The 26,475-nt window shown below is 49.7% G+C and overlaps 4 protein-coding genes and 4 pseudogenes across 4 annotated transcripts, besides 14 other annotated features; all 8 read right to left on the bottom strand.

Annotated features, from left to right (window-relative positions):
• Window positions 1–18,139: a sequence feature (areas not merged during assembly with more than two copies in the genome that could not be assigned to a particular haplotype).
• Window positions 2–2,889: a mobile genetic element.
• Window positions 2,642–2,860: a mobile genetic element.
• Window positions 2,989–5,439, bottom strand: Tc00.1047053510175.200 (annotated as a pseudogene).
• Window positions 6,590–6,610: a sequence feature (AT_rich).
• Window positions 7,354–7,393: a sequence feature (AT_rich).
• Tc00.1047053510175.170 lies at window positions 7,431–10,220 on the bottom strand (annotated as a pseudogene).
• Window positions 10,449–10,539: a sequence feature (T-rich).
• Window positions 10,639–11,658, bottom strand: Tc00.1047053510175.160 (protein kinase, putative; the record flags this gene model as incomplete). The annotated part of the gene is made up of 1 exon (XM_811959.1): window positions 10,639–11,658. The coding sequence occupies one exon, from the start codon at window positions 11,656–11,658 to the stop codon at window positions 10,639–10,641; it is 1,020 nt and encodes a 339-aa protein (XP_817052.1).
• On the bottom strand, window positions 11,777–12,088 carry Tc00.1047053510175.150 (hypothetical protein, conserved; the record flags this gene model as incomplete). Its single annotated transcript, XM_811958.1, has 1 exon — window positions 11,777–12,088. The coding sequence occupies one exon, from the start codon at window positions 12,086–12,088 to the stop codon at window positions 11,777–11,779; it is 312 nt and encodes a 103-aa protein (XP_817051.1).
• Window positions 13,314–13,335: a microsatellite.
• Window positions 13,382–13,402: a microsatellite.
• Window positions 13,426–13,509: a sequence feature (T-rich).
• On the bottom strand, window positions 13,526–14,551 carry Tc00.1047053510175.140 (annotated as a pseudogene).
• Window positions 14,727–15,413, bottom strand: Tc00.1047053510175.125 (uncharacterized protein; the record flags this gene model as incomplete). Its single annotated transcript, XM_811960.1, has 1 exon — window positions 14,727–15,413. The coding sequence occupies one exon, from the start codon at window positions 15,411–15,413 to the stop codon at window positions 14,727–14,729; it is 687 nt and encodes a 228-aa protein (XP_817053.1).
• Window positions 16,825–16,848: a microsatellite.
• Window positions 17,272–19,359, bottom strand: Tc00.1047053510175.110 (annotated as a pseudogene).
• Window positions 18,140–19,543: a sequence feature (heterozygous, non-Esmeraldo-like haplotype).
• Window positions 19,544–25,197: a sequence feature (areas not merged during assembly with more than two copies in the genome that could not be assigned to a particular haplotype).
• Window positions 23,195–25,993, bottom strand: Tc00.1047053510175.90 (retrotransposon hot spot (RHS) protein, putative; the record flags this gene model as incomplete). The annotated part of the gene is made up of 1 exon (XM_811957.1): window positions 23,195–25,993. The coding sequence occupies one exon, from the start codon at window positions 25,991–25,993 to the stop codon at window positions 23,195–23,197; it is 2,799 nt and encodes a 932-aa protein (XP_817050.1).
• Window positions 25,198–25,948: a sequence feature (areas merged during assembly that could not be assigned to a particular haplotype. This can correspond to areas where the two haplotypes were merged or to regions with more than two copies in the genome that were merged during assembly.).
• Window positions 25,949–26,475: part of a sequence feature (areas not merged during assembly with more than two copies in the genome that could not be assigned to a particular haplotype) that runs on past the window's edge.

The following is a 26,475-nucleotide window of genomic DNA, read 5'->3' as shown; positions in this document are numbered from 1 at the left end:
ATCCGCCACCTCCGGCTATTACGCACAGGCGTTGCACCGCACAGCCGACGCTCCACCCAATCTTTCAAATCGCCCGACGCAATCGTCGGGAAGGGCAATGGAGCTTATCCGTAAACGACGCTCGACTGTGGTACGAAGAATCGCCGGCGTCTCCGCTTTGGGCCAGTTATATGAGGAAAGCAAACGAGGTCGCTTGAGAAATTTGAGCCCCGCCAAAGTGGGAGCAGAGAATGTCCATAGCGGGGCAATTCAGAACCTTTTTGCCGCACGCACGAACGCACGATGAACGAGGAGAGCCGCGCGGCCTTTTTGATGGCAATCGAAGTGGCGCCATCGACCCAACTGCAGTACGCCAGGATGCTGCGGTCCATGTTGGAAATGGATCGAACCCCGCTGGACATGATGATTCTGGGGTTACAAAAAATTGCGGCGCGCTTGGAGACGAAGCAGGCACGCCCCCTGACAAAGGAAGGGATGGGTCAATTTATCCACAGCCAGACCGATTGGAAGGAACGTGTTGTTTTTCGACTTGCGTGGATGACGGCGAGTCGTTGGTCCGGGATTTCGGCCTTCACTCCCAACAATTTTACAATGTAGCGTGACGGGACCTTAATTTTTGATTGGTCCGTGGCACCAAAGACGGCGAAGGCGGATCCCCACCGCGCCTTGCGGTTCGTCACGATACGAGGGCAGGACGCCTTTGACTCTATAAAGCTATACAGGACACTTCAAGAAAACGAAAAGCTCACGAATATTACGACTGCTCACGTGGGGCGAGCTCTGGCTCCTTGGAATGCCACGGCGCATTCCATAAAGCAGGGTGCGTTGAGGCACGCTGCTCAAATAGTGGAGAAATACAATTTGGACCCACACGTGATCTCGCAGTTGGCGAAGCACGTCAATCCTTTCGACCTTCCCCAGAATACTGTTCGCTATTTGTGGAAGTACACCACGATGCTGACCCAGGTGCCGTCGCTGGTCGCATTGATGTGAAGGGAGACACTGCGGAAGGGCAAGAACCCTGGTTGAAAGCGGAGGAGCGTTTTTTCCATGATTTTAATCACAATCATGCTGCTACAAAAACGAGACGCGCGACAAGGACGCGTCTGAACACTCCACAAGATGAACACGCTATCCCGCTACAGCAAGTCAACGTGCCCGTATTGAATACCAAAGTGGATCATGAGCCGGTTGAACCCGGCTACCTTGGAGAGGCTCATGCAAGTTTGGAGACTCGTCGGGCAGTCCCATTTCCCTCCGTTCTTTTTTACATTAGGCGAAAGCTCACGGAGGTCTCGGGTTGATGACGCGCGATTATTGAAGGAAGCGGGAATAATCGAGGACGCTTTGTTTACAACAACAATCGGATGGATAACATCCTTTTTGGTTGTGGATGGGAAAACCACCGGCTTGCAACGACGATGGATCGCGTGGCCACGCAACAAAAACAGAGACGACCCTTATGAGGCTCATGTTCCTCTTTTACACATTTCCCATTATTTGCCACCTGTGATGGCAGAGGCCGCTTTCTGCCTGGATTTAAAGGCATCCTTTTTTCAGGTCTCTTTACCGCGGGGGACTCGGCATCTCTTTCGATGCCGCGTGGAGGACGGCACGCTGGTGGAGCTGACACGGCTCCCTATGGGATACAAGGCCAGCCCAGAAATTCTCCGGATTATTATTACTTTGGCAATTGCGGGGGTGACGACGGTGGTTCGCCCCCTCTGGGCTACACCTCCATTGGTGCGTGTCGACGTATGGATCGATAATATAAACATCACAGGGTCGAAGAGCGATGTGACATTGTGGGAGGCCCAAGTACTTCGTAATGCGGACGGCTGTCACGCCACGGTAAGGGAGGACCGCTAATCGAGCGCCACGCATTACACCTTCCTGGGGTGCAGTTTGATCATACTCACCAGGCGGTATCCCTGAGTGAAAGGTTTGTCCGGTCTGTGCGCGCCATGCCGGCGCTCAATTCTTTAACCATCGCAGAAATGGAGGTTATGGCGTCACGCTTTTTGTGCGCGGCTGCCATTTTTGGCAAGCGCCTGTGTGCCTACTACTTTTTCATCAAGGCGGTGCAACGACGATTATCAGCAATTAACCGGGGGATTGTGCAGGAGTCATCCCTGGCCAACCTTCCGCCGTCAGCGGTTGGTTTGGGCGAGAGATTACGACACATCATCGAGAACAATCGCAAGCGAATCATCAAGCCCACGGAAAAGGCATCTGCCGCCATCATCACGGATGCACCGCTCCATGGATGGGAGCCGTTTTAATTCCAGACTCCGGCGACGTTATAATTTCTGGAGGGAAATGGGAAAGGAAGCCTTTTCTTATCATGCAGGCCGAGGTGCGTGCGGTACGCTTAGCCTTATTGGCCTTTCCCGCCATCTTGCCACCCACCATGGACGTTTGGGTGAACAATACTTTGCTGCAAGGAGCGGCGAATAAAGGCAGCCCAAAAATCACACGCCATGGCGTGGGAGCTGCAACAAATACATGGGTTTTTGGGCTCTCGCGGAATACAGGCATCCTTTGTCTAAGTACGGTCTGCGGAAAACCGCGCAGAAGGAATATCACGCGGTCTTGTTTTTAAACTTCAGGAATTGGCGAAGGGTGGAACTTGCGAAGGGGAGCGGCGGGGTCTTGTGGTTGGCGGACCCCAAAGTGTGCCACTTCGTAAGTAATTATGTTCTGAGGACAAAAGACCACGTGAGTGGTCAACAGAATATATATATATTAAGAAAAACATTGAGGCAATTAACTACCTCTGCATTAATCCCCTCTTTTTTCCCTATCTTGTTTGGTTTATATAGATTATTTCAGGATCCAGTCAGCGGCCCAGAAGATTATTCCCTGTTAAATTTCACGACAAACGCAATGCGCTAATTTCCCCAATTATTTCCTCAACTTTCTTCCCTATCCATTTTCTACAAAATTATTGTATTCACACTTTTCGGATTTTATTTACAAAATCAGTTGTTAACGAAAACTGGCATTGGTGTACCTTTCCGTTCCAAAACGCCACAATCCCCTTTTTTCCTCCTCGCTCACACTATTGGAATTGTCGACATCGCATCTCTGCCATTCATCGGCGTGCTGTCTGCGTGTTGTATATAAATCATCTCCCACGACATGTCTCGGGATAATTCCTCCCAACCATTAAAATAAGCCACCAGGCACTCAGTGAACTGCCTCACGGTGCTGGTTATCGCGTGATGCTCACCCGCCGTAGTCATCCACAGCCCAACCAGTGTCTTCCGCGGTGACTCCATGAAGAAAAAAAGCCGTCCACCAGCGGAAAGTTTTGGACCGCCGGTATGTACAGCACCCCGTACTCCATCGGAATCTTCTTGAAACCGCATTGCAGTCCCGCTAATCCAACGGTGCGAGTGGGGTACCCTTGATGGTTTACCTTCAGCACTGATTCTTGTGTTTCATCACGTTTTGGTGACCTCAGCTCCTTGAGTTCCTTTACTAATGCACCGACAACTCCCCATACATGAATGCGCGCAAACCTAATTTTTCCAAATTTCGGGAAACAAGAGCACCATGCGATCACAACATTAGCAAAAAAATATCCTTCGTAGCCATTTCCTTTGCCAAACAGTCCGCAGTTCGAAACCCGATATCAGCACATATCGGTGCGTTGAGAATTACCTCAGCACCTTCATCTGTTCTTGCCCGGACAATCTTCACAAGCTTGTGAGACGGATCCTCGGAATACCATAACTTACTTCCTCCCAGGGAAAAGTATTTTTCAGCATCATTAGGTTTGATCTCTAACAAAGCACCACTAACGGCACCCAAGCGAACAATATAAATTTTCGCATCAAAGATGTAACGTGGAATCGGCCCCACTTTTTCCATTTGTTTTTCAACCATCCTCCAGTATCCCGCTTGCTTATCTTTATCCAGACCTTGTTTCATCCATGCACACATCGCCTTCACATCCATCTCGTCGGGGCAATTCATGATGATTCGACTGGCTTTTACTTGCGTCTCCCACTCATCACAGCTGCCCTCGTTTGGGGATGACACCAAAATCATGCCCCATCCAGAAGTAGGCGCAAAATGTCTCGGTGGCGGCGTTCCCTCCTTTGCCACATCGTAGATAATATACACATTCCTCCCATGCCCCCTCAAACTTCTCAACTCCGAGATGCACATGTCCTCATCGCCGTATCTTGTCGCCGCTCTGGTGGTCTTGTCAGACACGTACGCATCTCGTCCACCAAAACAGTGGACAACCACTTGGATTTTCTCCGCATCGTAGTGCAGAAGCTGGTAGAGGAGGTACGAACCGGCAGCCACCGACTTCCCAATCCCGGGCGTCCCAATCAACACACGCCGCACGGGCGAAGAATTGAGAGTCAAGTCAAAATTGCTGAACCACTCGGTTAGATCGTCAATGACGATCTGCCACACTCGATCCACCTCACAGTTTACAAAAAAGTCCTCCGAAGAATCCTGTGTCATATTCCACGAGTACGGCCAGCCCTTGTCCGAGGTGAGCACCATCAGCCTGGGACTTGCTGCACCGGATTGCTGCACTCCGTCATCCTTTTCGAGGGTTCGGCCAACTGCCTTGTACGTCCATGACTGTGGTGGTTCCCCCTCCCTCACTTCCAGTCCGGTCCCCTCGCCGCCAGGAACTTCCACCAAATGGCTCCACCTCGCATTGTACACAGACTCGTACAATCCCTCCAGTTTCATCGCTGCACTCATCCTCATTGAGTTCCTCGCTTCCTCAAGGGCTGCATCCAAAAAACTTTCAGTGATGCGATGAACAATTTCTTTTACCTCCGGAGCAGCTACTAGCCACCCCAGCAGAGTACTTACATGATTATAGTGGAGCTTCTTTATATCTTCTTCCATATCCGTTTCCTCCCTTACAGTCCACTCCATCCTCGCATAAGCATCGGTCATCTGTATTTCGCCCAATACTCCCGCATCGCGGATATATTTCTTGGGATCCTTGAAAAACTCCTTCAGCAAAACACTCCGATTTTTGTCCACAACGCCCCTGCCGCCCAATTCCATCGTAAGAAAATCATTCAGCTTCTTTTCCTTGACGCGGACTCCTCCTTTAAACAGTACATCTTCGATATTAGTGGAAACGGTAAATTTCATTTCTTGTGCTCGTCTTAGCCTTTCTTCCTCCTCCCGCCTCTCTTCTCTCAGTACCTGCGTGAGTACTCCGTTTGGTTTTACCCTTGCAAGAGGAATGACCGTATCCTTTTCTTTCAAAGTTACTCCATTGCCTGAGAGTGACAATATATTTTCGTCTCCAAGCTTATTTGAAGCCTCCAATAGCACGTGCATATCCTCACGCTCCTTTTTAAGCTCTTGGTATGACGGCGATGTTTTTATTGTGCTCAATAACACTTCGTCTTGGATGAACTTCGTGGAGCTAATAGAAAAACCCCGCATATAGACCTACCTATAGAATTCCACGACGCCCCTGCCGTCAAAATAATTCCAAAGTAAACCATTCAGCCTCACTTTTCGGTGCGTTCCTTTCCCTCCAGCAGGATGTCCTTTATGCCGCCAACTGTCAAGAGTCCAATTTGTTCGCCGCCTTTCCTCAACTCCTCTGCGAGCTGCAGCGTCGGAACCATCGCCGGGGATGCCGCTTCGAGGCGCCATCACAACACCCGTGCGGTGAAGCGTCCCACTCGCACCGCCCAACTGCGGCCAGCAGGTGCCGCTGGCTCCAAAGGACACTCGCGGCTGTTTCGTCCCGCTGTCCTAATGGCGTTGGGCGTGGCACTCGCGCGGCGCGGTGGTCGGTGCGCCACGCAGCCGCACTGCAACGCCTGTCGGTGAAGCAGTCGAGGCCCACCGCCTCCGCAGCAACACGAGGCGTGCAATCGACCACAACACCGCCACGTTATCGTCCTTTTCTATTTTATCCACTTTGTCTGTCCGTTTGCCCCATTACCAACACCAGTAATGAGTGTGCACCTTCACAAAAGAATAAAAAGGATGCACAATCTCACCGTCACACCGCGGGTCAACACTCTCGTCCACCCACCACCATTGCCGCAAAGGAGACCGCAGTCACATCGGAGAGTCAGCACCACAATGTGCACCACACCATCTTGTAGTGAACGATGGGCGGGACGCGGCCAGGCATCGCCCCGCTCCATTTTCCCACCACTCAAGCGTTGCGTGCCCACAAAAGGTAGCAAACAGAATCAGAGTGCACACAAACCCAATCAACACCCTCACTCGCTGAAGCACATTATTCGCATGGAGTGACAACATTTAAAAACACACCAGCAGTAGCTGGCTGCATGGAATTTCCCTGACAACCCTGCGAAGAGACGCAACAACTCTGCGGAGTCAAAGTGGCAGCCCCTCGGTGTTGCCCGCAGTTCACATGGCAGGAAGAATTCCACGCACGCATAGTTCCGGACACCTCGCTGTTTGAGTGCCCAACAGAACATGTGGAAAAAATAAGTGCGCACAAGATGACGTTTAAATAACTAAACTCTTCAGCCTGTTTTGTTTGATGGTGTTGGCGAGCAATCCCACACAATCCAATCAAAGTGACACTCCGGACAGAATGGCTTCAGTCAATAAATAAATAAAAATAATTGTGTCAATGCAAAAAAGCAACGGAAAGCTGGCGCATGAGATTGACACTGACAACTGTACGCAAACCCGCCAGTCCCAACTGAGGTGCCGAGGAGCACTTCAGCGTACAACTGGTCGTCAGGCAGAGAGGACAAATAAAACAAAAGGGCAGCAAACCCTCTCGTTCAATGTTTTCTAACCGCAAAAAGAGAAAACAAAAACTAAAAGATACACCAAAAAAAAAAAAGTGTGTAGACAATTTCCCTCTCATCGTAACCCCCATTTATCTCAAAGCTGGAGGTTGTCGAAGTGCAAGACATTATTCAAAACTGAGGAAAAAATTACATCTGAGACGTTTGCGTGATGAGTATCCGGAATATTCTTGACGACAGTGAGGGAAGGGCAGACGCCTGAGTTCACTTCACCTTTGGCCTGACAAAAAAAAAAAAAATCCCACAAACATGCATTTGTATGGTTGTCGTAAAGCTTTACCTTGACAAATCAACAACAGTATTAACAAACGGAATAATGAGCAGGAAAAATCCAGGCGATTGCAAGAGCAAAGCATCTTCGCATTGGAATTATTGTACATCCTAAAGAAGAGCACTTGGCAGGATAAAGAATAAGACCATAAAATCATTCTGCGACCACACAGACAAACACACACTCACACACAATCATATCCCTCTCCCCCTGTTCGGTTTTATCACACCAGACACAAATAGGCCCAAAACACTCCATCACCCAAGAAATGGATGCAGAAACAAATAAAAATATAAAATTGGTAATAAATAAATTAAAAAAACATTACCGCCTCCCATTGCAACAGTTTTACTCACAAAAATTAGTCAATGCACAACTGCAAATCAAGTTTCTGTCCCCATAGCTTCCATCGATGCGGCCAACCGAAGGCCAAAACTTTTCGGTGTGTGAATGGCTCGAAGGGAATGCAGCAGTTTTCCGGGTGTAATGGCCTGTCCCAATCATCTGATGTGACACACTTTGCCGTGTGCGGGGCATTCTTGAGAACGTTGTTCGTTGTGCTCTCTTCACCCTCCTCTGCGGATGCAATTTCGGTACGAATGGAAATCAGTGCATCGGCCAAACGATCCAACTCCCGCTTTGACTCTGACTCTGTGGGTTCAATCATGAGTGTTCCCGCAACAGGAAATGCCAGGGTAGGTGAGTGAAGGCCATAATCCATAAGTCGTTTCGCCACATCTTCTGCTTCAATTTGTGCTGTTTTTTTAAATGGTCTTAAATCTATGATAAACTCGTGAGCGCAGAAATCGTTTTCCCCTGGAAAGAGAACTGGGTAGTGGCCGTCAAGACGCTTCTTTAAATAGTTGGCATTTAAAATCGCATACTCCGTGCATGTCTTAAGACCCCGTGAACCAAGCATCCACAGTAATAAATAAGAAACTCGAAGAATAGACGCCGATCCGTATGCTGCTTGAGAGACTTGACCAAAAGGCTGGGAACCACCAACATTTTGAATAAAAACAGAATCTGGCAAGAATGAAACCAGGTGCTGACGAACAGCAATGGGACCCATGCCTGGCCCACCACCACCATGAGGAATTGAAAACGTTTTGTGGAGATTAATCTGGCACACATCGCCCCCAATACATCCAGGTGCTGTGCAACCCACCATGGCATTCATGTTTGCACCATCAATATAACGTTGCCCTCCATGGCAGTGCACCATCGAAGTAATGGCCAAGATTTACTTGTCAAACAAACCATACGTACTCGGATACGTTATCATAATGCACGAGAGATTCTTTTGTATGCTTTTGGCAAGAATTTTCCAAATCCTTCATGTCAATCCTTCCATCCGCCAAACAATTTATCTTTACAATCACCATCCCTGCCAAGAGAGCCGAAGCAAAATTTGTGCCATGAGCACTTTCCGGAATCAAGCAAACATTGCGATGGCTCTCCTTTTTTGAATTATGATAAGAGCAGACCACACGAAGACCAGCATATTCACCCGGAGCACCACTATTTGGCTGAAGCGATACGGCATCTAAAGCGGTAATATCTCTTATTTTCTGCTCCAGATCCAAACACAACGCAACATGTCCCCGCGTTTGCTCCGTCGGTGCAAGAGGGTGAAGGTTGGTAAATTCTGACCACGACAAGGACAACATGGCGGCAGCTGGATTAAGTTTCATGGTACAAGAACCCAAGGGCACACAAGCATGCGTGAGACCATAATCTTTTCTACGAAGACGGTGAATGTACCGCATAAGCTCACTCTCACTTTTGTACTTTTGGAAGATTGAATGCCCAAGACAGACAGATTTTCGTAACATTTGCAAAGGCATTGCTCTCTTTTGTTCTGCGAGTTTTGAAAGGACACCTATCACAGGAAGTTTTGGCCCTGCTGCCTCCAAGAGAGACACTACATGGCACTCGGTAGTGGCCTCATCCACCGATATAGAGACGGTGCCATGACTATAATCAACAAAAATATTAATGCCTTTTTCCACGCAGCATGTCACGTAGTCTTCAGGCGTTATGCCTTTTAAATTTACGGTGATGGTATCAAAAAATGCAGCATTGACCACTGTATGCCCTACAGACTCTAAACCAACAGAAAGTATTTTGGCTTTACTGTGCATTTCGCTCGCAATTTCCTTCAAGCCCTCGGAGCCGTGATAAATGGCATAAAATGCCGCAACATTTGCTAGGAGAGCTTGTGAAGCACAAATATTGGGTGTGGCGCGTTCCCTCTTAATACTTTGCTCCCGCGTCTGAAGCGCCATGCGTATGGCCGGACAGCCCGTCGAGTCTTTAATTATACCAATGACGCGACCCGGAATGAATCGCTTAAGTTCCTCCTTGACAGCAAAAAATGCGGCGTGAGGCCCCCAAACCCTAGTGGGGCACCAAAACGTTGGGCAGATCCCAAAACAACATCGGCTCCCATTTCTCCCGGAGGTTTGAGAAGAACAGAAGCCATCAAATCCGTCCCACAACAACTGACGACACCATGTTGTTTTGCCTTCTCAAACAGTGTCGTAAAATCATGAAGCATCCCCATGGCATCTGGAGTTTGTACCAAAACTCCACAAAGTGAGGAATCGCTCCAATCAATCAAATTTGGATCACCAACAACGACCTTTATTTTAAGGGGCTCAGCCCTTGTTTTTACCATCTCTACGCAAGGTGGGAAGACATCCCTCGATACAAAAAAAAAGGTCATACGCTCCTTTCGACCATGATGAAAGGCAAGGCACATTGCCTCAGCACATGCAGTAGCTTGATCAAGAAGAGGTGCATTTGCCAAATCCATAGCTGTCAAGTCTATAATCATGGACTGAAAATTCAACAGGGACTTTAGACGGCCTTGAGATATTTCAGCCTGGAAAGGAGTGTATGGGGTGTGCCGCGCAGGATTCTCGATAACGTTACGAAGTATTACAGTTGGTGTGCCCTGGCTCATCGTATCCTTGCCCAATCATGCTCTTTAATACCTTATTCCGTGAACCCAGTGAATGGAGAAACGAAAGGGCATCCTGCTCGCTCATCGCCGGAGCCTCTTTTAAAGGACTTCGCAAAATATTCTCTGGGATCGCAGCAGTCATGAGGTCCGACAGACTTTCTTTGCCAATTATTCGAAGCATAGAAATTGATTCTGCCGCCGATGGTCCAATATGGCGATTGACGTAACTGTTTGTAGCAGTCCGTCGTACAAACGCCAGTGGCAACGTGGAGAAATGATGAAATCAACGATACATTATTATGTTGGATATGTGCTCGTCACCCTCCTTCTCTCTCTCTCTCGCACACGCGTTAGTTTTCTTTCAATTTGGACAAAAAATTTGGCTTCACAGTTAAAAATCCACAAGAACAAATACAAAATATAATTTAAAAATAGAAATAAATTTAAACAATAATCAAAATAATAATAATAACCCATTAAAACAACAACAACAACCAAAAAGGATTGTTAAGGAAAATAAGCACGCATTTATACGAGCAATTCCAATTTTCATCCCCGCACACCACATATAGCCCCCGCGTCCCTTTATCCACGGACCTTCACGTTGGGTATTCACTAAAGTAGGCGTGGCGAAGGGCGGCAGCCGCAGTCAAACGCTTTTGAGGTTCCAGGCAAAGTAACCTTCGCAACAAATCCAATGCACATTCAGAGGCATCCGGGAAAAATTCACGGAGAGGAAGAGGACGCTTCGGCTCAAAGTGCACCTTTCCCCAATCGGGAAGCAGCACCGCCGATGGCCACGATGTGGGCGTCGGTGTCCCTAATACATCAAATATTCGTGACAACTGCCAAATATCTCCATCGCCCGCAAAAAAAGCACCACTGTACCCTCGTAGAAGTTCCGCAAATACGCACTCTGATGACCACACATCAATCTCGGGTCCGTAGTGTCGCTGGCCCAGAAGTAACTCGGGAGCTCGGTACCACCTCGAAACGACTTCGTGAGTCATGGATGCCTCCGTATCCCATACACGACTGAGTCCAAAGTCGCCGAGGCGTAGTTCCCCCTCCGCAGTCAAGAAACAATTTGAAGGTTTCACATCTCGATGAAGAACACCTTCGCTGTGTATGTACGCTAACGCCAAAAGAAGCATTTTAAACAAAGACTTTGCCTCTAACGCGGGCAGAGGATTGCTGGCAGTTCTCCCTGAGAGGACTGTTGCCAAGTCAGTCTTGCAACGCTCCATCACTAACGCCAAGGAGCAGCCACACGGAACTACCTCATATTTCCGAATAACAAAAGGATGCACCAATCGCATTGCAACAAGTAGTTCCCTCGCTGTGGGAGGCGGAATACCCTCATCGAGACGTGGAGTTGTGACGAATTTGATTGCGGCTGGCATTCCAGATTCCTTAACAACTGCAGCACAAACGACGCCAAAGCGGCCCTCACCAATTGGGGATCCAATAATAAAACGATCCATGTCAAGCGACCACCTCTCTCTTCTTTTTTTCTCTTCTTCATCCCTCTCTTCCATTCTACAACATCGTGGAAATATAAATGGAACACAAAAAATTGACTCCGGTGATGCCAAAATCCCTCCGCACCCAAAGATCATTCTCAATGCCCCTCCCTAATGAGCACATGCATAGAAACTGAAAGAACTCCAGTTTATCTCAAAAGAATCCATTTTTTGTTGTGGTGGTAGTTATTGTTTTCTCCTCGTCAGAATCTAATTATTTCAAAAACTTTCTCGTATTTAAGACCTCTGACTCCCTATTCACAACAGGGGCAGTCGCACTAGAGTACATCTTTGCTCGAGCGAACAAACTCACTCTTTCAGTCCTGGGTTTCTCATGGCACACTTTCACCTCAACAGGGAGAAGAGGAGGAGGAAGAGAAGAAGACTGCTGCTCTTCCGTGGAATACTTCGGTGTGGCTGTGGCCACATCACCCTCATTTTTGGCTTGCAGTTGTGCCGCACGATCCTCAACCAAAAAAAAAAGGAGACTGATCCATAGTCGTGTTTTCAGGGGCAATAAGATCATCTGCACAGACAAGAAATTCCTCAGCGCCTGTGCTCAATGCACACTCCCGAGAATCATGCGCACAACAACCGCCTGTATGCTCCCTCACTACCAATGATTGATTGAGAGAGTTCTTTTTCCGCAAGAGCTCATCACGTAGTTTATTAACGGTTGACGCGCCACCCCTCTTGGCTGCTACTCGTAAAGGAATGGAGTGAGTTACCCTCCGAACTGTCGCATTGGGGATGCTGCTGTCCGTCTTTAGACACTGATTCGTCCGGTACGTTTTTATCTCCGTAAAAGACACGCGTGAACGGCCCAAACCTCCCTCCTGCGTGCGCCGCCAAAATGCATCATACCGTTGCCTCTTGCTTCTCAGAGATATGAAGGCGGCGCATCTTCGCCTTCACGATCGCTGATGCTCTGCTCACTTTCCCCCGAGTCATCCGGAGATAAAATCCGTCCACTTGTTGTTGCATTTTGTGAAAATGCGTTTGTTATACCTGCGGCACCCGCGCTCTCCTCGCCACCAAGAGGAACGCTGCCGCCAGATTCCTTCCTCGCCCTATTAAAACTCCTTCAGAAAAGCGGAAACGTCCATTTTCTTCAAACGTAAAAGGAAAAAAAAGAAACAAGAAATGAACATCTGCTTAGATGAGGTCGTTGACGTCTTATCCTCAGAAATGTGAGAGGAGGAAAACACAATAAAATGGGAGAAGACAATTTGATCACACATCGCTCTGCATCAACGCGCTCCAAAGAAAAATTATCCAGCACTCATACACACGCAACAAAAGCCATCAGACAAATAAATCGACAATAGCCAAACTCGTCGTAAAGTAGCAAAGCTGCAGCCTTAATTTAGTGCCCCTTTTAGCCGCCGGACTCCCCTGCACCGCGTGAAGCGCAATGAAGGAGGCGGGTGGGACGACAGAAAGAAACTGCAGCCGCCACCTTCCCGCGCAGCACCATCAAAATTTGCCCCCACAACTCGCACATTCGTTCCAAAAAGTTTCTAAAAAAAAAAACAACTAAAAACGCTGCAAATCAATAAATATGAGATGTTTTGAACACTGCGGATTGCAAGGCCGAGCACTCACGTATTCCACAGGAGGGCGGACTGGCATTTCAATTGGAAGGACAGGAATTCATAAGTTTTTCCTCCTCCTTTTGTTTCTCAGTGAGTGCGAGAACGCAGACGAGAGAAAACTCACAGTTTTTCAACGAAAGAAATTCTTTTAAAACCAAAAAAAAAAAAAAAAAAAAAACGGCTGCCAAATGAGGGTCATTTTTTTCTTGTCGATTTCGTGAGCGTTTATTTATTTATTTATTTATATTTTTTTTTCTGCAAATTGTGCCAGAGACAAAAGAAAAAAAAAACACCAACAAATAACACACACGGAAATTATAAAAACAAAAACACGTGAAAGTGAAAATAAAAAGGCGACAACTAACATATCATGTCGTCCTTATTTTCACTGCAGAGTTCGCTACGGAAAAAAAAACCCTCAATAGGATCATCATCGTGCGCATGTTGCAGCCCGGAAACAGACAGAGTCGAGAGAACCAAGTGTTTACAATGAGATGCCACATCACTCGCATTAGCCTCATTCTCTATAACAATGGATTCACTTGAGAACCTCAGTTTTTGCAGCAAAATCTCTCTCGCAGCCGTTCTAATCGACTTGAAAGATCCACTGTCCAACCTGAAGTGCACATCCACCAAACGCTTAGCGAGCATCAACACGGTTTCCCCATCACTCACCGTAACTAAAATCACCTGACACCTCGTGGCTGATACGTAAATAAAAACATGAATTACGTCAGAGCCCTCTGAATACTGAAGTTTGTCTTGCGGTGCAGCAAGAAAGGGGAGCCTACCGGTGTGTTGGCCATCATCCATAGAGGAGTATATACACCTGCAACAGCAGCAGAAACACCGTCGTCGTCATCATCCAAATCAGTATCGTCAGCATTCTCCTCGTCGGGAAGTGTACCTGTGGTATTTCGATCTTCTCCTCTTCGTGGCGTCCAAGAGACAACAGTTGTTGCCTGGGCGGATTCAGTAGTCAAACGATCGGACTCGCAATTACAAGCATTCACACTGTTCAACTCTTTATGGTGGCTCTGAACACTAGCACAGGACGGATTTGTAGCTTGCGGTGCCTTTCAAAGAAATTCAAAACATTTGCGGCACACCCGTCGTGGTTTATTTACATGAAGCTTTTGTAATTTAACAAAAAAGCTCGAGCATGACGCACAGAAAATACCGCCACAGTACCGACAATGATGACGCCTGCACCCAAAATTAAATTTGACCTCACATATTTCGCACTTCTGTATTGAGCTATCAGACGTCCATTCGCCTAATACTGATAGCCTGATCGTCATATGCCATACTTTATTTCTACTGCATTTATTAACAGACATAAAAAAGAATATGTGCATACAAATACATATAATAATATCACACGTGAGGGACATCCGTAACAGTAATGATAAGGCCAACCATATAAAGGAAGCTAAGCCGCAGACACACACTATACATATATAGGGAGATAGAGAGACAAAGAAAAAACAAGGGAAAACATTGTTGTTGCTTTTTGGTGTTGTTTCGTTCCATAAAAATTGCCTCTACCGTCATGTGCAGCACCTTCAATCACGACCCCAGTGAGTCCTCACCATCACTCTTTTTTACCACGGAAGACAATGGCAACCAAGAAATATCCGCCTCAGACGGTGAAGAAGAGTCCCCGTCGTCACTTCCGCTCATGGAGTCTTCAGGCAGGCTGCCATTTGCAAAGGAGTTGTGGATCATCGTTCTAAGAGTGCCGCACGCAACGGGCCCGAGACGGTGAAGAAATTCATTCAACATGTTGTCGTGGCCTGGGGCTGAGCCAAGCAAAGAGTCACGGATGGTCACGTCAAGTTCATACGGCGTGAGAGGCCGATCCATTTCCCAGTCACCAGGGGGCGAGGGAGTGCGGCGGGCAGCAGCAGCAGTATAGGGTAACGTGGCACGTAAAACCCGCACAAAATGACGGACAAGCAGATTTGCCTGTTGCCGAGGCAGGACGCATATGCGGCCAAGACCAGTGCGGAGCACAACCGATTCCAGAGGATGAGGATGCGGCGCCGCCATGCCGTGAAGATATCGCCAACTTGGGCTGGATGAGGCTCCAAGTATTTTCGCGCGGGCTTCCAGAAGCACAGCGAAGTCCCGGCGTAAGGCTTGATTTCGTTCCTCCCTTTTTTCGGGTACATTCGGCTCAAAGTAGGCTGTCTCCGGGTGAGGCAATGTGTGTGCTTCGTGTGCTGCTTCTGCGGCGGACTCGGCTTGTTCCATTTCGTGTGTCCAGATTGTTTTTGGAGCTGTCACGGCTGCCGCGCGGGATATGGCGCTCAGCTGCTCGTAAGATGCCTCCGCGAAGATCCAACCATGTGGGCGCGGTGGCAAGGAGGGTTTCACACAACGATGTAAAAGCAGGCCAACCCGCTTTGCGCAGGGCAAAGGTGGCTTTCTTCCGCCGAGGCAGCGTGTTGGTTAGTCGTGGAGTGCCATCGTCCATCTCTACCGAGTAAGATATTAAGCAGTGGTCCGAGCTTATGTAAGGGGCGAATGTCCAGTGGGAGATGCGTAGGGCGCGATACGCAGTCACTTCAGATGACGAGACATTAAGATTTGTGATCCGTGTTGCCTGCACCGGGTCATTTGCCAGCTCAAAATTGAAATCTATTAAAATAGCGGCGAAGTTCTCTCCTCCAGTCGTTGTTGGTATATATGATGGTCCCAGAGTTCACGATGTAAATTCGGGTCACACGCGATAATCTCTTCGGGTCCAAGCAACGGACGATATTAGTAAATGCGGATTATTGACCAATTGTTGTGGGAGGGTTGTAGAGGTTCGCCACGCAAATGCTGCGACAGCCCTGATGAAATACACGGGCAGCAATGGTCTCCAGGAGGTCAGTGCCAGGGAGCGACAGGCACTCGCACGGTAGAGAGTGGCGCACCAGAACGGCAACGCCACCGCGCCCGGTGCGGGCCTGAAAGTAGTCATTATGGCCAGAAACTTTCGTCGCTAAGCCACCACGGTTACTTATTTCCTGGAGAAGAACGATGACAGGTGGATGCTGCTCCAGTCGCACAATGCAATCTTTATTACGGACGAGAGGCTTGCAATGTTAAGCCGCCAAATAGTGATGAAGCCATCCTCCTCGGTGCCAGGGTTCTTGTGGACGTCACCGCCACGGGGGATGTCAACGGAATGACCGCAGCGAAACGATCGTGCGTTTTTTCAGACAGTCTGCAGGCAGACCGCCTCACCTCCCCAAACCGGGCATTGGCGCGAAACCTTCTCGAGGGGTGAAGTCACCTTGGTCTCCGTCGTGCTCGCAGTAACGCCCTGCTGCGGAGTTCCTATATGCAACCAGAGCCCCAGCACCGCGACAAGGTGCGGGCCCCATTGCTGGAGTACACTGCAATACATATATCGTGTAATTGTCGTTAAGTTCTTACCCACAGTCACAAAAAAAAAAAGCAAGGCATTTAGGGGCAAATACAACCACACAGGAGTGCCAGAAAACAAACAAACGGGATGACTGGTGAAACGCAACACTGCACGGCTGCCCACGCCGTGGCAAGCCGCGGGACATATGCTGGAAAGTAAAATAAAACAAAGTTAAATCCGTCTTCCATTATGCATTCACCCAAAAACAAAAAAAACTGCACGCTACTGCGTTTTTTTCGCCTGCAGATAAAAAAATAAATAAATAAATAAGATACACTTGTTACAGTCGTTTAAACCCCCGGTGCCCACAAATTATTTATATTCCACTGGGACACTCGGCGTTGGTTCGTGCCCCCATTCCATTTTCTCTTTTATTAGCCGGCGCCGTCGGCGTGACACACAAAGCCGAGCGCGCCTCTGATCAAACAAACAAACAAAAAACAAGAACACTGAGTAGATCCCGCCGTTGTCGGAGGACCACAACACGGGGGGAGATTAAAAAAACAAACAAATAAAAACCACGCAATGATGGTCTCGGGGGGAGCATGCTTCCACATGGAGGAAGAGGCCTGCGCGGCGAAGGAATCGTAAAAACAAAATAAGTAAAAACAGCGTGCACAAGAAGTGGTAATTATTCCAGAAGGTGCGTGGGGAGACGCAAATGCCCCCTCCGGAGGCAGGGGCCCCGCCGCGTTACGCCCCGTAAAGGGCCGAAAAGCCGCACAGCCCCAGCAGCAGCAGCAGCAAAAGAAGAAGCACCCGAGACACGCCCCCACGCATGGAGTCGTCACCTTTACCTTTTTTGGCGTCGCTTTTCCTGACCAGTTTTAGTTCACCGACACTCAGTGGGCGGTCGTACAGAAAGACGTTCTTCATCGTCACATCGCTGCCGCTGCCTCCCTCGTCGCCCCCAATGTAGAATTGTGGGATTTCATGTCCCAGCGCCCCAAGTGTCGTTATATTCTCTGGGCTCCCCACAATCACACCATCCACGTACACGGAGCCATTTTTGTCGTCCTGCAGCATGAGCGCCACCTGGTATTCTTTTCCCGGCTCCCACGTGCTCCCCGGTGCTGTTTTTGTGCCGTTGAACACCTTCTCCCACTTTTTATTCATGCCGTACGACAGCCCAATGATCTTCTTGCCGGCACCGTTCCCCAGACCCGCACCAAGCAGAGGAGTGCTCTCCTTCGAAACCTGGTGGATGGTCACCGTCGCCACAAGGGTGAATCTGTATTTTACAAAGCCGTACTGTTTATTGGGTCCCCACCTGCTCATAGACCACATTGCCCTGGACCCAGACCCCATGAATTTGAACCCATTTTTGACCTTCGCTGCCTTCGTCACCGTTGCGTGAATGCAACGGTACTCGTCGATCCACGTGTCGCCACCGGACGACGTATCGGACAGGAATCCAACCAGGCCAGCCGTGGGTGTGGACGACTCGGAAAAGGAGGCGTCCAGTCTCGCCCAAGTACTGAGGGTGGACTTGATCGTCTTCAGCTCATCAGTCAGGCGGGCAAGCGACATGGCACTGCCTTTTCCATGAACTCCCTTCGCTTGTAAAAGGTGCAACGCACCATCCGAGTACAACAGAGCGTTGGAATGCTCCACGTCATGCTCCATGGAAAACAGTCCAACGTGAAACGTGCAGTTTTCGTCCGTAACCCAAAGGCAGTGCGCCTTGTCCACTTTCTCTCCCGAGGTGTACCCTTTTCCAAGTGTACAGCTTCACCCTCCCTCCCTCAATGGTCGCGGTGATGATGGCTCCCACACGCAAAGTTCTGTCCCAAAGAGCTCCTGATTTTGACATGACCCACACGCCTGGGAGTGTCCCGACAGCCTCCGTCCACGTTGTCCCCATGTCACTCGACTCGTACAAATTCTGACCACCAAAACAATCACTAACCACTAGAATTCGTCGCCCCTCTCCCATTCGGTGATGCGGGGGTTAAAGCATTTCGCGGGAGGTATTCCCTTCAAGAAATACCAGTTTTTCCCATCGTCCGTCGAATAAGTGATCACGGAGACAATATCACCATTGTTATTCCTCCCCTCCAGGGGAAACAGGAGCGTGCCTTTCTCCGTCAGAGCACCGGCGCCACCAGTGGGCAGAAGTTCCCTCAATTCACCCTGGGTCTGTGGAGCGATCTGTCTTAAAAGCGGTGTGGGTTCACCCCAGTTGATCGTTTTACTCTGCACGCCGTCCGTGGACCGCGTGGCCTCACCCACAACCAGTTGGGCATGAGTCACCTGCCTCCCAGCTCTTCGTAACACTGTCATACTTCTCTTCATGGCTTCCTACAATTAAAAACACATTATTGCCCTTCGCCAGTGTTGTGGGTAGCTTCGCAACACCCACACGATCCTCTTCCTTCACTGTACTAAGCGCGGTGTGTGCCCTCCATGTACCATCATTAACCGCAGCGACAAGAGACGACCACGTCTCCGCAGCGTTGACGTACCCCGCAACCACTTCAAATTGCTAAACCTCTTTTTTCCCCGGTGGAGAAGTCGATTGCCACAAGACTCTTAGCAAAAGCAACCATCACCCCACCAGCACTGACGAGAGAGGGTGTGAGAAACGCAAATTTCACTCCAATTTCAGACTCCTCTTTTGTCACAACCTGCGTCTGCTGTGGCGCCAAAAGAGCAACCCATTGCGGCAGCTTCAAATCCCCTGACCTACTCTCCACAGCGTGCGCAGCTCCACAGGTGGCGCAGCACATCGTCGTGACGAGGAGGAGCATCACCGCGGAAGCAAACACACGCCGGGACATGTTGGGCCTCTGCGGCTCACTCTCTCTTCCTTCCCTCCTCCTTCCGCTGGATCCGGTCACGCGGCGACGGTTGTGTGTGCGGGGTGCCTTCACAGCAGCAACACGTGAGAGCATACAAATACGTGTGGGTGGGCGGTGTGTGTGCTGTTGTTGGAACTTTTAGAGCCTTACAATTTCACAGTAGCAGTTCGCGCTTGGTATTAACTTCCTTCTTGGAGGGGAGCAACAGGCAACAGCGGCAGAAAGGCAACAAAACAGCAGTACACACCGCCACCACTCAAAGCGAAGCACAACATCAACATCCCCGCAGCCATTACTCCCCAGCACCTCCCAACAGCATAAATAAATATAAAGTATTTAAAAAGCGAGCAGCCTCCCAATGGGGAACCGCAGGCCATGGCCCTGCAAATAAGCCAAGCGACAGGGGACCGCGTGTGCAGTGAGGGATACGAAAGTTGAACTGCAACGGCACGGCGGCGTGATACCCCGTTGGGAGTATCGATGCAGACCGGAACATCGCCTGCAGGAAGAGTTGCTTCTCCCGCCGAGCAGAGAGGAAAAGAGCCTCAGCAGCCCAATGATGAGAGGTCGCCTGCACCTCCTCGCAGCACCTGCAAGCTCTGCAGACACAAAAATGTAGATGACGCCTGCTGCACGCATAACGACCGTTGCACCGGTCGCAATGGCAATCGCATCCTGTGGCACCACACGCCGCAGCGCATGCGCACAGTCTCCGTCTCCCTCACTCCTGCCCCTCTCCCTGAGAACTCATCGGCGGACGTGGCACACCCACCGACATGTCAGAAATCATTTTTTTTTTCTTCCTCCCTCGCACTTCGAACAACAGCACCGCCAAACGCATGTCACTCCTCCTTTCACGGATTCCCCCCAGACACGCCTCCCGCCACGTTCATCAGCTCACAGCCACACAGTCCGTAAACGCCACGCTCTGCCGCCCCGCATGACGGAGCCGCACACACCAACACGGCACCCCGCCACTCGGCGCAAGCAGTGTCTGGACACACAAAACAGGTTGCCCCAGCCAACGACAGCCCCCTCCAAGCAGTGAGGCAGGACTCGTCAGTAAAAATCAAACAACCAGCCCCTCGTCTCTTCATTCCGCCATGCACAAATTTCTGCCTGCCCCATGCATCATCTGTGACGCCCGGACCCTCAATGAGCGAGCAAAACGCTATGCGCCCCTCGACTCAACGAGACGCCCTCTGAAGATTCTCAGCCAGTCGTCTCCATGGGCTGTGCATGAGGAGCACCACGGCAAGAATGCACAGAAGCTTATATGCAAACCCTCAACTCATTCCACGTCAATAAAAAGTGTGGCATCATGCCTGGGCTTCACAACAATGTCGACTGGCGCTTCCCCGAGAGGCCTCCCATAAACACCGCACGTGATCAGAGTAAAGAAAAAGCAACGCCTCCAATATGGCTGTCACCCGCGGCAAACATCAAAGCACAATTCAACAAAATGCCGCAAATCATCACATATTTCAAACAGACCATCGACAGCTTATGCGGCAAATGTACAGCACGAAAGAAGGTTCATGTCCACACACACGCAAAACACAGACACAGTAAGAGAGAGTTGGGAAAAGCAGCACCCAAAGCCATTCTTTGTGGATGCAAATGATAATAACACCAAACACAGTGAAGCACCAGTCGGGCACCACATGTGGGCCACAGACACCATCCACCCACCCATTCACTCTTCCTCCTCCCAATGGCGTGGCCCTCCTGCACCTCCACGAACACGTTTGCCGCCCAGTTATGTGTGTCTCTAACCCAAGCACTCAATGTGCGTTTCGGTAATCCAAAATTCAACACCTCTCAAAAACAGAGGACATGCTCGCAGAGACCACACGGCTCCTCAACGCACCTTCCAAGCCCTCCTCACGACTCTTTAATGCGATGGCGAAGAATACAGGCGGCTCTCGTGTCACAGAAGGCGGCCAATGGGAGCGGTGCCCACATGCAGAAAATGCCAAGATGTGAAACAGAAGAGAAGGGAGGAGGTTCGCAGGGGACGTCACCTGCCACGCCTGACGTGCGTCGTCTCATTCGTGCGATGGAGAACCAACGACACTGTTGTTGCGGTGCCTGCCCGTACGTGCACCTCACTCTCGCGCCAATGAACGCCTCAAGGAACATCCTACCGAGAGCATACAGCTGGCCGTGCAAACAATCTCGTGTCTCGTCAACGTTCCAGCAGCCGCTCCTTTGGCGAGGCGTCGCTCTTTTTCTTCCTTGTCTCCCGTTTGCCATCCTCGTATGAAATGAAAATGCCCTCCACAACTGGCGTCATCAAGCACCTCCAAGTAAATTTGAAAGGATTCACGGCCTCGAGAAAAAGCATCCAAAGTGGCAGTCAACGTGAACTCAAGAATGCATGTCATCTTCCGCAGCCGCGTGCATTGCAACTCCCCTCAGCCGCCCACTGTTTCTTCCTTCTTTGTGGACCCAAACCGCATAGTACACTTGGACTTGCTCGGGTCCTCCACAGGCTCGCATAACCGTGTCCGTCCCGCCCGTGTGGCTATTGGGTTGCATCACGTCACCGCTCACTGCTGCGCCACCAAATAACGTGAAATAGGGATCCAAAACACCACACCCGTGAGGCGAAAACACACATGCATAACTCCAACGAGTTCCCACTGCGAGAAATCACACGGTGGCACACACACAATCTCGCTCTCCAATCAACAATTCGCCGTCAGCAACCACAACGGCATTAAGAAGCAACCTCGGGGCAATCCCTGATAGCCGTCCCCGCCCCGGCAAGCGACCGACTCTGGGAACCCCGCACTCTAGTGCCGTTCCGGTAGGGAATCCTGCCATCGCCAACCGTGTTTCCCTGTCGCGTTGATACACGGAGCCCGCTTCAGAGAAACAACAACACGCTCCATTCAATACGTGGCTATGAGAGTGCATGGCAACAGGCGCAGGGCGCACCCTCTCAGTTTCCAGTGCCGACAAAGTAAAAGAGCATCAGTGCCGACTTGCTACAGCACGCACAGTTGTGCTTCTGTTGTCCTCCCTCGTGTTTTTTCAACTACATGGCCCGCGCTGCGGCAACGCGTGCCCCCAGACCTCTTGGTTTTTAAAATGTGCCCCAGCACGACGCGGCTGGTCCGGACGCTGGTCGATGCCGTCAGCGCTGCGCCAACAAAAACAACAACCCCGTGAGGGAAACATTGCTGGCTCCTGGCCTCCCCGACAATACGGAGCAATTTGCCCTGGCGCCGCGATGAGGCATTCAAGCATGAAATCGCAAGGGGAAGCAACGATGACGCAGGCACAAGGAAGCCATTCCACCCTCAATTGAATACGGCGCCCCACTCCAAGCAGTCACACGGAGTGCACTGTTCCCACAAAAGAACTTGGTCGTCGTCTATCCCTTAAAGATGCTTCGTTTAATGATGGGCCTTAGAACAAAAAAAATAAGAGGAAATGAACAACGTATTAATACTTCATCACCGCTGGCCATAATCATTCTCTCATAAAAGAGCAATTTCCCTACTATGCCTCGTATGCACACACAGAAATCCACATGTATGAAACAACCCGCAATGTTTTTCTACCAGAAACCAAACTACCCCGTTCCCTCCATAATTTCTTCTTCGTTCACTGTTACGATCGCTCGCGTTGGACATTTTCCGCATCTGTGTGTGATGCTGCCACCTGATGCTGGTGCATCTGCACTGTATGCACACACAGGCATCCAACCATATGAAACAACCCGCAATATTTGTTACCAGAACTCAAACTACCCCCACAATTCCCCAATTTGTTTTCCTATTTATTCCTTTAATTACTCCTCAATTCTAATGCCTTCTTGGGGCGTCTTCGGATGATATTGACACTTGGTACTGGCGTACCTTTTCGTTCCAAAACGCCGCAATCTTTTTTTCATCCTCGCTCACATTATTGGAATCGACGACATCACATCTCTGCCAGTCATTCATCGGCGTGCTGTCTGCGTGCTGCACATAAATAATCTCCCACGACATGTCTCGGGATAACTCGTCCCAACCATTAAAATATGCCGCCAGGCACTCAGTGAACTGCCTCGCAGTGCTGGCTGTGGTGTGATGCCCACCCGCCGCAGCCATCCGCAGCCCAACCAGCGTCATTGGATTTAACTTCACAAAGAAAAAGCCGTCCACCAGCGGAAAGTTTTCCACCTCCGTTACGTACAGCACCCCGCACTCCACATCAATCCTCTCAGAAAAGCGTTCCAGTGGTGATAAGACATGGTGCCTGGTGGAGCGCTCCTGTGAGTACACCGCCAGCGCACAGCGGTGGGACTGACGTTGTGGTGATGGCCTCAGCTCCCTCAGCCTGCGTTCTATTGCACTTACAAAAGATCCATTCAAAAATGCAAACACGGTGCACCTTCCAAAATTTTCTGATATGAGATAATCCGTCAGCCACGATATGAGTAAATTAAAATAATGCTGCTGCATTAACTTCGCCGACTTGAATAATGTTTTATTTCCGAGGTGAGCAGACACCGGTAAATTGAAAAAAAATTCAGAACCAAACTCTCCACCTCGTACTCGGACAACCCTCGCAAGCCAGTAGAGCACCTTCATACGATCCCAGTATCCACCACATCCCAAACCAGTGTATTGCAAGATTACAGAAGAGGTCGCCTCATCGACGGTCTTGTGACACCGTTGAACCCAATTATCATACTTTCGCTCGTCAAAGATATAACGTGGAATAGGTCCCACTTCATCCATTTGGCCCTTCACCACATGCCAGTACTCCGCTTGCTCCCGCACGGGCCGATGGCGCCTCATCCAAATGCACACCGCCTTCACATCGCTTTCACCAGGGCAATTCATAACTATTTCTGTGGCACCGCTCCGCTTCACCCATTGTTTGTAGTTCCTCTCGAATGGGGGTGACACCAAAACCATGCCCCATCCCCTGGAAGGCAAATCACTAGACGGTTCATCATCCGGCTCTGCCACATCGTAAATAATATACCCCTTCATCCCACGGTCAGACAGACTCCTCACAAAAGACTTATTACTGGATTCGCCCATGTATGTCGACACCGTCCTGCTGGTCTTGTCAAACAGGAATTTCCGATCCGCAATAAAGTAAACAACCATTGGGAGCTGCTCCGCATCGTAGTGCAGCAGCTGGTAGAGGAGGTACGAACCGGCAGCCATCGACTTCCCGATCCCGGGCGTCCCAATCAACACACGTCGCCTAGGCCCAAAGTCGGCCTCACCGTGACTGCTGAACCATTCGGTGAGATCGCCCTTGACGATCTGCCACACTCGATCCACCTCACAGTTCACGTAGCAGTCACGAGTGGATTCCACCCCCTTCCGATTCCACGTGTACGGCCAGCCCTTGTCCGAGGTGAGCACCATCAGCCTGGGACTTGCTGCACCGGATTGCTGCACTCCGTCATCCTTTTCGAGGGTTCGGCCAACTGCCTTGTACGTCCATGACTGTGGTGGTTCCCCCTCCCTCACTTCCAGTCCGGTCCCCTCGCCGCCAGGAACTTCCACCAAATGGCTCCACCTCGCATTGCACACAGACTCGTACAATCCCTCCAGTTTCATCGCTGCACTCATCCTCATTGAGTTCCTCGCTTCCTCAAGGGCTGCATCCAAAAAACTTTCAGTGATGCGATGAACAATTTCTTTTACCTCCGGAGCAGCTACTAGCCACCCCAGCAGAGTACTTACATGATTATAGTGGAGCTTCTTTATATCTTCTTCCATATCCGTTTCCTCCCTTACAGCCCTCTCCATCCTCAAATAACGATCTGTTGCCCGTATTTCGCCCAGTACTCTCTTATCGCGGATATACCTCGTGGGTTCCTTAAAAAACTCCTCCAGCAAAACACTCCGATTGGTAGCCACAACGCCCCTGCCGCCAAATCTCAGCAGAAGAAAATCGTTCAGCATCATTTCCTTGTAGCGAAATTCCCCTCTGAACAGTACATCTTCGATCGTAGTGGAAATGGTAAATTTCATTTCTTGCGCTCGTCTTCGCCTTTCTTCTTCCTCACGTCTTAGCCTTTCTTCCGCCTCACGGCTTTCTCTCTGTACCTGAGTGAGAACTCCGTTTAGTTTTGCCTTTGGAAAAGGAGTGATTGTATTCTTTCCTTCATAGTCCCTCCATTGCTCGAGAGAGAACACATCCGCGGGATGAAGCTTATTAATAGCCTCCAATAGAATTTTCCTCTCATACAGCTCTCTTTCCAGCTCTATTTCCAGCAATTGGTATGACGGCAATGCCGTTATTATGCGTAATAACCTTTTGTTTTGGATAAACGTCTCGGGATCCTGAACAAACGCCTCCATCGTCACATTGTAGTCTTCACCAACAGCCGCCGTGCCGCCCAATTTGCTCCGAAGGAAATCGTTCAGCTTCATGTCGGTCCTGTTAGTGCTTCCCTCCAGCAGAATGTCCTCTACGGTGCTGCCCATGGTCCACTGCGGTTGCCGCATTTCCTCGTCTCTTCTGCGAGTCGCAGCGGGTTGATCTGTGTCACTATTGGACTCCAGCCTCGCTCTCCTCCGATCTCGTTGCGGGACATTGGACGATTGGTTTTCCTCATTATTGTGAAGTCCTTCCTCGGGCCTTCCGGACATTGTTTCTTCTTGTTTTCTTAGTTGGGTTAAGTTAAAGCTGAACACTAACGACCAATCAAAAGGGGAATAAGGAAGAAAAAAAAATACGCACGGAAATGACTGGAAGACGCAGAAAAAGACTTATCCACACGGTGTGGACCACATATTGAGCTCAGTGGCGCAACAGAAAAAAACAAGTACATTTCAGCATAAAATAAAGTCAACGCAACCAACACACGAGAAACAAAACAATGCAGTAGCCACCAAACACCTCAGTAGATTGTCCACACCATTTTTGTAAGGCCTGCTCAAACCCTCTTCCATATCCATTTCATCCCTTACAGCCCTCTCCATCCTCTTGTAATGATTTGATGCCTGTATTTCGCCCAATACTCCCGCATCGTGGATATACTTCGTGGGGTCCTTTAAAAGCTCCTCCAGCAAGACATCCCGTTTGGTGTCCACAATGCCCCTGCCGTCCAGTTCCATCGTAAAAAAATCAT

This window comes from Trypanosoma cruzi, genomic scaffold, assembly GCF_000209065.1.
Source record: "Trypanosoma cruzi strain CL Brener 1047053516659 genomic scaffold, whole genome shotgun sequence".
NCBI lineage: Eukaryota > Euglenozoa > Kinetoplastea > Trypanosomatida > Trypanosomatidae > Trypanosoma > Trypanosoma cruzi.
This window is presented reverse-complemented; position numbering and strand designations above follow the sequence as displayed.